This window comes from Cricetulus griseus, chromosome 4 (genome assembly GCF_003668045.3).
Source record: "Cricetulus griseus strain 17A/GY chromosome 4, alternate assembly CriGri-PICRH-1.0, whole genome shotgun sequence".
Lineage (NCBI taxonomy): Eukaryota > Metazoa > Chordata > Mammalia > Rodentia > Cricetidae > Cricetulus > Cricetulus griseus.
In genome coordinates, this window is record NC_048597.1 from 34,968,658 (window position 1) to 34,981,906 (window position 13,249).

General features: G+C 40.6%; 1 protein-coding gene across 1 annotated transcript in view; it reads left to right on the plus strand.

Moving 5' to 3' along the window:
- Positions 1–246: 246 nt before the first annotated feature.
- Tbc1d23 (TBC1 domain family member 23) overlaps positions 247–13,249 on the plus strand; it is a 50,393-nt gene continuing 37,390 nt past the window's right edge. The window contains exon 1 of the mRNA XM_027412484.2: positions 247–419. Within this exon, the coding sequence (XP_027268285.1) occupies positions 367–419 (53 nt within the window). The 5' untranslated portion in view covers positions 247–366. The remainder of the gene's footprint in view (positions 420–13,249) is intronic.

Consider the following 13,249-nt stretch of genomic DNA (forward strand, 5'->3'; position numbering starts at 1 on the left):
GGAGACGCCCAGCGGGGGATGCTTCTCATTCACAAAACCTCCTCCGAGCCACGCCTTCTCTCCGCGCCCCGCCCACTCCCCCGAGGTCCCGCCCGCAAACTTCGTGCCCCTCCCACTTCGTTCGCGGCCCCGTGGCATCCTGGGATATGTGGTCTTCCACGAGCCCGGCCGCCTGCAAGCTCCAGGCTCCGCCTTTCGCCCTCGGGACGCGATGACGTCGCATCCCTCCAGTTCCTTGCCGCCCTCCTCCTCCGCCCCGGTGAGCCTCAGTCTCAGACTTCGTAACTCCTTTTACGACACTGAGTCTCAGACACAGTCTCGGCGCCAGGTCCACTTTTCGGCAAAGTGACGTGGACGTCAACAGCAATGGCGGAAGGAGAAGAGCTTCTGCCGCTGTCAACGTCGGGCGGGGACAGCTGGTGAGTGCGAGCCCAGGTTTCATTCCCGGTGGCCCCCTCTCCTCCTCCTCTCCATCCTGCACGTTCCGGAGCTGCCAGCTGGCCGGGCGTGGAGCAGGGCACCTGTCCTCCTCCGGTGTCCTGCCCCGCCCCCTCTGTCTCCGGTCCCTTTGCCCGTGGGCTCCTGCAGCTGGGGCGGAATCCCGGGAATTCCGGGCTGGTCCCGGATCTGCGCCTAAGTCGGGTCCTCCCTGTCGGCCCAGCGGAGAGGGTGGCTTCAGCACTGAGTTCGCCGAGTCCCTAGCCAGGGAGTTGGAGTGGGCGCGCTAAGGAGGAAGTTGCTTGATGAAGAGCTCAGACCATTTGAAGCAAGATCTTTGGAAATAACCAGCGCGACCTTTGACAGTGCAGAGGTTGGGAGACACACCCAGAAGAATTCAGTTCTTCTTGTTGTTGTTGTTGTTTTTTAATTAATTTTGTTTGTCTCCCAACAGTCTCCAACATTTGTCTTTCTCAAGTGTTATTTTTCCTTCCCACCACTTTCCTCACAACTCGATTTCATAGCTTTGGACGGCGTCTTAGATTTTGTTATTGTTTCTCCCAAGCGTTTGCATATCTGCCTCCTTGGGACTGTGGGAAGACTTAATTTGTAAAGGGACTCGTGTAGCTCAAGGCCGGCCTCGAACTTTTTGTGTGGCTGAGGATGACTGAACATCTGATCCTCTTGCTTGAACCCGCTGGGTTATAGGCAAGCTCCGTCTTACCTGGTGTATGTAGTGCTGGAGATTGAACCCGGGGTTCAAGCACTCTACCAACTGTATACAACCCCAACCCTTCCGATGCCTTTTGGTAGGCATTTTTTTCCACCCAGCGTCATTAATTTTTGGCAAACGCTTCTACTTTTGAAGTAGTTTGATCTGTTGATCTAAGTATATTGACTGCATGTAATACTCATGTTTTTTTTTTTTTTTTTCTGTTCACACTGTTTTTATATCGATCACTGGCACTGTTTACCTGAACGCAATACAAGGAATTGAGAGACATATACTTCACTATTTGAGGAAAGTGGGAATAGTTGAAAGGGATAGATAATACAGTAATTGAGACTTTCACCTCAGTTAGTGGACATCGGTATCTTAGTGCAGTTTTTATTCCGAGTGTAGGAGGAAAATGTAAATCTTGTTTCTTTCAAGTAGCTTATATTGGATAGATGAGGCAGAAGCCACCTCAAAGTACATTACATAAGCTTCATGGAGGCATTGGTGTGTGTTAGACTCTGAAGATTTAGTAAGATTAACAATGTTCAAAATAATAAATATAACAAAGTACAGAAGTAAAATTTTCCTTTTGCCTCATTGAAAACTCAAAAAATTTTACTGTATTTTAAAATATATCCAATGTGTTATTTGAACATGTACTCATCATTTAAAAAGTTTTTCATTTATGGTAGGGTCTCATTGTGTAGCCCTAGCTGCCTGTAACAGTCTATGTAGCCATGGCTGGGCTCACAGAGATCCTCTGACCTCTGCCTCCCAAGTGCTAGGCCTAAAGGTGTGCACCACTATTCCCAGCTTCAGTTTTTAATTTTTACCCATATGAAAAAGCTCAATACACTTTACATTTATACTGAATTTCAGTTGTTCTAGCCACATTTCAAATATTACTATACTATATGGTACGGCTAATTTCCATATCGATAGTGTCTAAATACTAGACAGCATAACGCCTTTAATCCCAGCACTCGGGAGGTAGAGGCAGGTGGATCTCTGTGAGTCCAAGGCCAGTCTAGGGCGAGTTCCAGCACAGCCTCCAAAGCTGTCTCAAAACAACAAAACAAAACAAGGGCATTGGTGGCCCACGCCTTTAATCCCAGCACCCTGGAGGCAGAGGTAGGCGGATCTCTGTGAGTTTAAAGCCAGCCTGGTGGGGGAGGGTTGTTGGTTTTTCGAGACAGGTTTTCTCTGTGTAACAGCCCTGGCTGTCCTGGAAACTCACTCTGTAGACCAGGCTGGCCTTGAACTCACAGAGATCCACCTGCTGGGATTAAAGACATGCATCACCACCTCCTGGCTGCATTTATTCTCTTAAAGTTTCCTTTATGGTCTGTATCTGTTACTGTTGCTATAATGAAATGCCCTGACTAAAGTAACTTGGGGAGGAAAGGGTTTATTGGCTACATTTCCATATCCCAGTCATTGAAGGAAATGAGGATATGTACTCACACAGGGCAGGAGCTGATGCAGAGGCCCTGGAGGGGTGCTCTTGCCAACTTGCTCCTGATGGCTTGCTCAGCCTGCTTCCTTATAGAATCCAGGGCCACAGCCCAGGGATGGCAGCACCCACAATGGCCTAGGCTTTCCCACATCAATCACTAGGAAAATGCCCTACAGGCTTGCGTCCCGCCTGATTTTATGAAGGCATTTTCTCAATTGAGGTTCCCTCCACTCATGACTGTACCTTGGGTGTCATGTTGACATAAAACTAGCCAGCATAGTGTGTATACTTGGCATGGGTTTCCACTGTTACTTGTTTTATTTCCATGGATGTTTGTTGTGACTTGTAGTCTCCCTCCATTTCTTCTATCTTTTCTTCTCTCTAGCCCCCCTTCCCCCCAACACACACCAATTCCCACAGAGTAAGGAGAGACTTTGATGATTGGGAGCCATGTATTAGTAAACCCACTGTTTTTGAGTGCTTGGTAAATGGGATTGTTAATTTTTCTTTGTTACTTGTAAAGTTTTCCAAAGTGTATTGCGCATATTACCACCAAACTCATCCAAACTTACAAGTGCATATCCAACTAGGCTGGACATGGTGGCTTACTCCTCATCCTAGCACTATTCACTCAGGGAACTAGGGCAGGGATTCGGTGAAAAGTGCAAGGTTAGTAAATTTTAGGGCAGCCTATGCTACAGAGTGAGACCCTGTCTCAGAAACCACTGAGCATGAAATAGCCAGAGTAAGAAGAAGAGAGGGGTGAAAGGGGAGAGAGGGGGAAGGAGGAGAAGGAAGAGAGGAGAGGAAAAAACCTAGCCCCCTGTCCTCAAGGAATTTATGATCTAGATCAGAAGGGCATTAAGAACATCAACTGGGCCTGAAGAGAGTTTGAAGGCACCCTGTCTACAGAGTGAGTTCCAGGCCAGCCAGGGATACACAGTGAGACCCTGTCTCAAAAAACAAAGCAACAAAAAGAACAACATCTTAGTGTAACACAAATTTAGGTCTTTTTTGTAGCTGATATGGTAGATTAATGTTATTTTAAATAGCCCAGCCCTGCCATCCATCTGTTTGAAATTGCTTTTTACTAGTTTTTTTTTTTTCTGTCTTCTTTCTTTGTGGATAATGAGTACTATTTTCCAGTTTTCTTCCTAATAAGTAAAACTAAATAGCTGAACTTGTTAAAAGTATGTATCTACTCTTTAAAGGGCTTAGAAAGGGGCTTTAAAAAAGAAAGGTGTTTGAAAGATGGCTTAGTGGCTAAGAGCATCTGCCACGCTTGAAGAGGGCTTGTATTCAGTTCCTAGCTTCCACAAATAACTGTTGCTCAAGGGGATCCAACACCCTCTTTGGCCTCTACTGGCTCCAGGCACTCCATGCTGTACACACATGGAGGTAAAGACTCATCTTCATAAAACATTTTATAAATGAATCTTTAAATACATAGATTCTTTCATTATCACTTCTATGTATTTACTGGGTTTTAGATTTTGTGTTTTTTTTTTTTTGTTGTTGTTGTTGTTTTGTTTTGGGGATAGGGTTTCTCTGTGTAACAGTTCTGGCTGTCCTAGAACTAGCTCTGGAGACCAGGCTGGCCTGGAACTCACAGAGATTCACCTGCCTCTGCCTCCTGAATGCTAGTATTAAAGGCACGTGACACCATTGCCCAGCTTAGTTATGTTTTAAATCACCAGTTCTTCCTAAAATTTAAATATATATAGGAATTCCCTTGGAACTTATTAACAATGCAGACCCATTTAGTAGATCTTAGGTGGGATCTGAGATTCTTCATTTCTGAGTAGTTCTGAATGATATCAGTTCTGTTTGTTCATGTACTGTGCTTCAGTTAACTAGGTATGGACAAAATATATCTCAGAATGAGTAAGTCAGAGGCATTTATTTTCTATATTATGTTACGTCTATATTATTTTATCTAATCACTTAGCTCTATTATTTATTTAACATTTTTGTGTGCATATGTGTGTTCATGTGCTTAATTTATTGTGTGTGTGAGAGACATGTAGAGGCCTGTCAGGAGTCTCTTCCCATCACGTGTGTTCTGGTTTTAGAACTCAGGTAATGAGGCTCGGCAGAGAGTACATTAACCACTGAGCCGTCTCACTTACTACTTTATAGATAGAGAACTTCTCAGGGGGAATGCCTGGTTGCAGGTAGCTCAGTAAATGCTTGTTGGATGAATGTATGTGAATGAATGCAGACGTTTGTGTAACCATGAGCAATGCATACCAAGCTATCGTTTCTTGTATGTTTACTAATGTTCGTGTTCCCCTGAGCTAATTGCAGGCTGGCATGATGCTCAATCCTTTTGGAAAGCAAGGCAATTTAAGCTTCCCACTGCTCTAGAACTACAGCCATGTAAGCTCAAAGAGTGTGGTGAAATCCCTCCCAAAATGTTTATAACTTAAGATGATTTAAAGGTAATTGAAAAACTCGTCTAGAGTTTGAACAGATAAAATCAAAGTTAAATTCTTCTTCTTCTTTGTTTTTGTTTTTTTTGAGACAGGGTTCTCAGCGTAGCACCAGCTGTCCTGGAACTCATTTTATAGACCAGGCTAGCTTTGAACTCAGAGATCCTCATTTACCTCTTCCTCCCAAGTGCTGGGATTAAAGGTGTATGCTACCACCCCCTGGCTCATATGCTTTTATTTTCTGAATAATTCTTTTTTACATTTTCCTTAAAGATCCAAATCTTTTAACTAGACTTTAAATATTCCTTAGAGATCCAAATCTATAACCAAACTTTTTTTTCTTTTAATTATGTGATTGTTGGCATCCGGAACTTATTTAATTAAAAAAACTTCACTCAATATTTTCTTTAATTCACAATTCTAATGTGTTGCTGGACTCTTCAAGTATTAAACTTTTTTTTTTTAGCTGTAAAAGAATCAGTTCTATAAAGAAACACCTATAATGTAATGTCCATCTGTTATGTACAGCCAGTTTATGAAGAGAACAGTGGTGAATAGAGCTGATAAGCTATGCTTGGCGGAGCATTTCTGTCACACAATGCTGAAATGTGGCATCTGTTTGGTGTCACCCAAAGACAATACCCAGCCTTACGTATCAGAAAGCAAAATGGTTTAGCAAAGCATTCATGGCTCGACAATATCCACTGAGTACGCTTTATATTCAAGCTGCTGGGTAAAGTTTTAGGGGGAAGTGAGGGACGAACTATTAAAGCCAGAGCTGTTCATTGTAGTGCCTTGTTGTGGTTACTTTAATCCATCCATGATTGTCAGAATGGAATCATGCAAAATAGTGCCACAGTGTGAGGCCAGTTGTTCAGATGTGAGCTTGTGAGAAGATATTTCAGATTCAAACCATACCAGATGATACTGAAGAATCTTAGCAAGGGAATACAAGCAAAGTTTGTAGCATTTGTATGGCGCTTTTCCTGCTACATACCCACGTGCACACATACAAACGGTATGCATCTGACAGTAGAGTTTTAGACAGGAAGCTGAGAATTACTGTTAATGCCTTCTTGAGGGTGAGAGGATGGACTTGGAGGTCATATGGCAAATCCTGTTAACGGAAGATTTGTGCTTGGTTAATGTCTCCTTCCTGTAAGCCCTGTGTTCTTAGACTGACTGCATTTATCTTAGCTAGTTCACGTATCTTCTGGAAGACCCCCTCAAGAAAGCCTGCATAAAAATGTGGATCAGATGTTGAATTGGCTGTGTGTCTTGGAAAGCACAGTAGTCAAAGGTGTGTGTTAACTATTTGTGGACCTGTATAGACGTAAGGACACATCTGTGATAGGACAATAAGGAGAAATTGATGTACATGTATAATATATATATATATATATATATATATATATATATACCTTATATTCTCATAATATTATGTTCTCATATCCCTGCTCCAAATCACAGGTTTTTTTTTTGTGTGTGTGTTTTAACCTTAAAGTGTGGTTACATACATCATCTAAATAGAAGATAAATTTATTTGATGTTATATACTAATAATATTTAATGTTGTATATTATACATATAATATGTACATTATACTTCATAGAATAAGAAATCTGTCATATATTAAAATATTAGTTTATTTTTATTTGTGGTAATATTTAGGACATGTGCATAATTAACACTGTTTTGATAACCTTAACAACTCAGTAATTTTTCTGTTACTTTAATTCCATGATGGAGAAATAAGTAACTTGCTTGCTGTAAATACATAGGAAACTTGTGTATTATTTCCCCTGTAAAGAGTTTCTATTGTTTTTAGTGTGTGTGTGTGTGTCTGTGTGTATGTGTCTGTCTGTGTGTGTGTGTGTGTTATGTGTGTGTGTGTGTGTGTGTGTGGTGTGTGTGTGTGTGTGTGGTGTGTGTGTGTGTTATGTGTGTGTGTGTGTGTGTGTGTGTGTGTGGTGTGTGTGTGTGTGTGTGTGTGTGTGTGTGTGTGTGTGTAGTTGGCTCGATCCTCCCACCTTTCATGTGGGTGCTGCAGTTGGACTCGGTCAGCAGGTGTGTGCAGCAAGCACTTTTACCTGCTGAGTCATCTCGCTGGCCTTTTCCTTTGTTTTAAAGGATGAAAGTTATAAAAATGTTCCTTAGGAGAATGTGAATATTCAGGCGAATACCAGAAATCCTCTTTTGTTTGTGACAGGGTTTGGGCTGGCCTAGAACCCAGGATGTAGGCCCGGCTGGCCTTGACTTTGTGGCACTCCTCCTGGCCCAGAACTAGGATAATGTGGGAACCGTCATATCCAGTGAATACCAGGACTTCTTGAGATTTGTTTTGTAAATTCCATCAAGATTTAACTACCAGTATAAAGATAAGTGAAAGCCTCTTTTATCAAGTAAATCTTGATCAGTGCTTGGGATCCAGTTTTAAAAAGTAAATCTGGCATATATATTCCTTGCCAAAGTAGAATTTTTTTTTTTTTTTAATCAGTAAAGTGCTTTTGGGAAAGAGTGCCCAGATGTTGCAAAATGATCACTTTTCCCCCTTTGGTATATTTTTTTCTAAGACAGTATCTTCAAGGAAAATGATACTGTTTGGTTGTTGTTTGTTTTTAGTCATTGTCCTTTGGGTGAATTAGGAATTTGTAATGGAGCTGGGTGTGGTGGTGCACACTTTTAATCCCAGCACCTGGGAGGCAGAGGCAGGTGATCCTTGTGAGTTCGAGGCCAGCTTGATCTACAAAATGGGTTCCAGGACAGCCAGGGCTATTACACAGAGAAATCCTTTCCTGAAAAATCAAAAAGAAAAAGAAATTTGTAACAGATATAGGAAATGTCTTTGACAGACTTTGCCATTTTCATCCCATTCTTTATTTTAAACGAACAATTTTCCATGTTTTTAGTTCCCAAGTAAATTGCTTTGACTGAAAACATGTATTTCTTTATGGAAAGTGGGCTGGTGAGATGGCTCAGCAGGTAAGGATGCCTGCCGCCAAGCCTGACTACCTGAGTTCGAGCCCCAGGACCTATGTGGTGGAGGGAGAAAACTGACTCTGAAAGTTGTCCTGTTGCCTCTTCGTATATGCTGTGACATGTGGCATGTGTACATGCTCACACACACACAAGTAAACCAGTAAGTAAACACACAGGTGGATAGGAGGCTGCACAGGTGGATAGGAGGCTGCACAGGTGGATAGGAGGATGCTGAGGACTTTATCTTATTACAGCAAACACAGTTCAGCTTCACACATGCAACAGTTAGAAATCTCCCCACCCCATAGTAACTCCTTGAGTTTTCCCTTAGACGAGCAAGGGTTACTATGGGTACCATTTATTACAGCTTGATCTCCATAGCTTGTCGATAAAAAAGGAAATCTTTAAAAATGACTTATTGGCATTTGTTCCATTTATAGTTAATTTTAGTCTTTACAGAACTGAATTTCTGTAATCTCTCTATCCTTTTCCTGTTTCAGTAGTGAAGAAATCCTGTAGCTGCCACATTTGTGGGGGCTGTCTGGACAAAAGAATTACATTTAGCATCGTCTTTACTTGATACAAGGTTCTGGTTAACACATATACTCTAGAAAGGATTGCATTATTTGATAAGAAAGTCTCCCAGGGCTGCTTTTGTAGACACAATGCTAATCATAGTTTCATTAAGTTTTAAGCTAACAGTGTGGTGTGTTCCCGTATGGCTTATGAATGTACAATCCGGTAAAATACTTAGGACAGTCATACCTATTCTGACACTAACCCAGATGACAAGATTTTATAAATAAGTTAAGTTCTGAAAAGACTGTGACTTGTCCAGGGCTTTTTACCCTATGTGTTTGTTGAAATTCCTAGAAGGTGTTGGTGATTTGAGATTGAGTTTAAAAGTAGCAAATTACACAAAGCACCTTATGGTCTTATGGTCACAGACTCTATCCTTAGTTATTGTGCAGATGAATCTGTAACAAAGCTGTGGTATTTGTGTTTCTACCAACTGTCATGCAGAACATTCAGGGACAGTAATTTATATCCAGCATGCTAATAATCATAGCAAAATAAGTATAAAAGAAGTTTGGTGCTGATGTCTCATGAGCTGTGCAGTAGGAAACACTCAGAAGTACAGGGCACAATGAAGCCATGAAACAAGTTGAAGCATACTGCCTGTCATACTGTTCGCCAGTGCGGACAGCTGGTAGGTTAATTATTTTAAAGCTAGAAACAATTGGTCAGGCTTAAAGCTAGCAGTGTTATATACATACATGATGCACATATGGAGCTGTCATGGCTTAATGTGTGCACACAGTGCCTTACATCTAGACACTCTGAATGAGTGGCAAGCCAGTAAGAGCTGCTCCCATCTCTTTAATAGATTTGCTTCTTAATTCTTCCAGAGCTCTTTAAGTTTAGTAGATAGTCATAATATGCAACTTGAAACAACTCAAATGTCCATCATCATGTGGGCAAACAAAACATGATGTATTCATGCAATGGAAGATTATTTGGCAATAAAAGTATGTGCTGATATGTAGACTGTCGTGTCAGTAGAGCTTGGAACAAAATGCTAAAGGAAGGAACCAGGCACTAAAGGCCATGTGTCATGATTGCATTTATGTGAAATACTCCAAGTAAGTAAATATCTTGAGGCAGAGGATGGTTGTCACAGGCTGGGAACAAGATGAGGGGAAGGATTGATAGGAAGGAGTGATGCGTGAATTCTAATGGAAGTGATGTTTCTTTACATAACAGAAATATACTGAAAAATAGGTGAAATAAGTCTTGTTTTCCTTTTTTTTAAACAATATATGCAATTTAACAGTTTTCATAAATTTTGAAGTTGTAAGTAAATGAAGTTTTTTTTTTTGATGGAGAAAAACAATTTAGAAAAGAAGCTTACTACCTAGCTGGATTTTTCTGTAACTTTTAATTTTTGTTAATTTTTGTTTATTTTTTAAAATGTTTTAAGTTGAAATAGAATGCCATCACTTCTCCCCTTTCCTCGCTCCTTCTTGCAGCCTCTCTCAAGTACTCTACCCCCCAGGGCCCCGAAGTTGATAGCCTCTTTTATTTTGACTATTATTGTTGAGTGTGTGTGTGTGTGCTCATGTACACAAATATATATGAATACAACCGGCTAAGTCTGTTTCTGATGTGATATGATTTCAAAGCTGACCATTCTGGATAGCACAACCAATAAGGGGCTCATCCCTGGGGGAGGCTAATTATCTTCCCAACAGTCAATAGTTGTCTGTAGTACTTTCTTTAGGGGTAGGACATATTCCCCTTTCCACACTACAAGTCCAGTGATACTGGTGTTGTTCCGTTCTTATTTATGTAGCCATTTCTAGGAGAGACTGTTTCACAGCAGACTTCCTGGTTCTTACAGTCTTCTACACTCTCTTCCATGATGTAGGTTAAGCCATAGATACAGAAACTGTGATGTAGTTCTGTCTGTTGGGGTTGGACCCCCCACAGTCTGTTGATCTTTGTATTGTATCATGTTGTGGTTTTCTGTGATGGGCTCCATTTGTTGTAAAGATTTTGCCACAAAACATCTGATGAGAGGAAATTTTATTGCATTTTATTTTGTAGATAGTAATTTCTTTCTTTCTGTTTTTAGGGTGTTTGTTTTTGAGACAGGGTCTCACTCTGTAGTCCAAGGTGGCCTTAAACTTCCACAGTCCTTTTGCCTTTTAGCCTCATGATTGATTCCTGGGATGACAGGTGTGGAACCCATTGTTGGACTTTTATTTGTAATCATGTTATTGGTAGCTCATTGAAGCATCCTGCTGTGTTCTAACATATGTTACAGTTTTAGAGTTACAGAGCCAGGAGGGAGGTGGTTTTCTCTTTATTTCTAACCACAAGGCTTTGTATTTGTGTTGAACTTGCTGAGCAAAGGGCATCATTACTTATTTTTATGAATAAAGCTTGTACTTACTATTTTGGGACTTTGCCTGTCTGGTACATTTGTATGGAGCTTTAGCTTGTAAGGTCAGTTCAGTTTCTTGTAGCCAAAAAAGACTGAAGAAACTACAGCCTGCCTACTCAAACCTTGCCAGCCCCAGTTAGACTTGTAAGTATTGTGTGTCAAAGGCTGAGGCTTGAGCCTTTTTGAGGGCTGGATGCTATGTGAAGTTCCCATCTCTGCTCCTCCTTCCGTTCAATCTTTAACTGCAGGGTTTGCAGCTATTTACTGCAGTGACAAATGGTGATGTTTAAAGTGTGAAAGCTGAACCTTTGGCTTCCTCAAAAGGCTCTGTTGTTTTAATTATTTAGGTTTGTGGAAAGTGTCTTTACTACTTCAAGTACAGTATTTGCTGATCTCTGTGGTACTTGCTTACAGTTGAACTGCCACCACAAATGGCAGTCCCCTGAGCACAGCACCACAGAACCCAGTCTCAGTTACAGTAACAAGTGTGCTTGTACACTACTGTGACTCTAAAAGTTCTTGGAAGCATTTTGACCAAATACTAGCTTTGTTGTCTGGAATAGTAAAGTATTCAGCAGAGCTACTTCAAAAAGAAAATAAGGTTTGGCACTAGAAAATTAGAAAAATTCTAGTTCATTTATGTTATAAAATTCTGTCTCAATTAAAGGATACTTCCCTCATCTCATTTAGATATTTGATAAACATATGGTGGTTATTCACTATACATACATTATCTTTTCTTAATTTCACAGTTATAAAGCACATTTCAAATTCTAAACTGGCTTATACAGCTTGGTTAGCATGAACTAGACAGACTTTACTCTTCACTAGGCCTGCACTTTCACCACTAAGCTTGAAAACTCTCATTCCTTTTCCTTTTCCTCCAGCTTTGTAGTGCTTATTTGCAAAAGGCCAAACTATGCTTTGTGTGGTCACCAGTGTGGCCATGTGAATTTGGACTTTTTGAGGGACACTTTGCACATGACCAGTGCTTTTCCTGTTGATTGGGCCTGAGTGGTTCTATTTTCATTTAATTCCTCTCTGTTAAGAGAACAACCTAATGAAATGTGTACATTGAAACAGTAGTCTTAGAATTGTATCAGTATGGGGAAGTTTAAATTATTCAGTCATTGATTTTTCTAAAACTACAGAAGTGAGACAGCATCCCGATTTCCTGATTCTAGCAACCCTACCTTTCTTCTTAAGTTGCTTCAAGAATGCTAGAAATTATGACTGACTTACATTTTTTTTTTACATTTTTACAGCTTTTAGTAAATGATAAATGATAAATGACTGAAACCTCAGCCTCTGAAATTCCTAGGGAATTGACTTAAGTGGTATTTCTAGCTATAAAACAGTTCATACCTTGTGGAAGTTCTTAACTTACCATCTTAATCATGCACAGTGGAAAGAAAATTAACTTCATACTTTTCTCCTCAGGCTTGGTAGATTAGCATAATTGCCCCCTACTTTGCCCGATGATATTTTGTTATCACTTTTAATATAACAGAGGAGCCTTGTTTTGTTCTGCTGACATATATGAAACACTTCTTTTAAGTCAGGCTCTGCTCTGGGAATAGCACTGATAGAAGTATGCACGAAAGTCCTGACTGTGGTACTTTGGATGTCTTGGTTTAGAAAACCTAAAGTTTTCTAATTTTTGCCATTGTTTAGCATAATGTTAATGGGTGTGAAACTGGAACCCCGACTGCTAAAATTTGTCTCCTGGCTTTGCTATCTATTTTAGCCATGAGATGATAATACATTAAACACAAGAACAATTACTTTTGATATCACAGGATTGTTACTTCAGTGTATTAAGTGTTCATAACCCATCTTTGCCTCATTTTTAATCAAAACTGTAGATTGGGATGGTTGTGTGTTCTGTAATCCCAGCTCTTGGAAGTTGGAGGGAGGAAGAACAGAAATTTAAGTTTCAGGCCAGCCTGGGGAATTTGAGATTCTGTTTCTAAGCAAACGATAAGTGAGTATGTGTAGAGTTTTAGAACAGCGCCTCCTTTCACATGGTGAGTGCTGCATCAAGCCATCCCTACTGCCATGAATACATCACTTGGTTTTGTCTTCATGAGTTGACTGTCATGCTTGTGCCATCTTCTAGTTAACAGTTCAGATAAATCATTCCTGTGAAGGCAGAACTCTGTCCCAAAACCAGAATGTGTGGTTGCTTGTGTGCCTTGTGTTTGTTCTGACTGCCGTAAACCTGTTCTTCTGAGATGGAGCCTGTAGCTGGCCATCCTTATGAGTGAATCTTATACAAG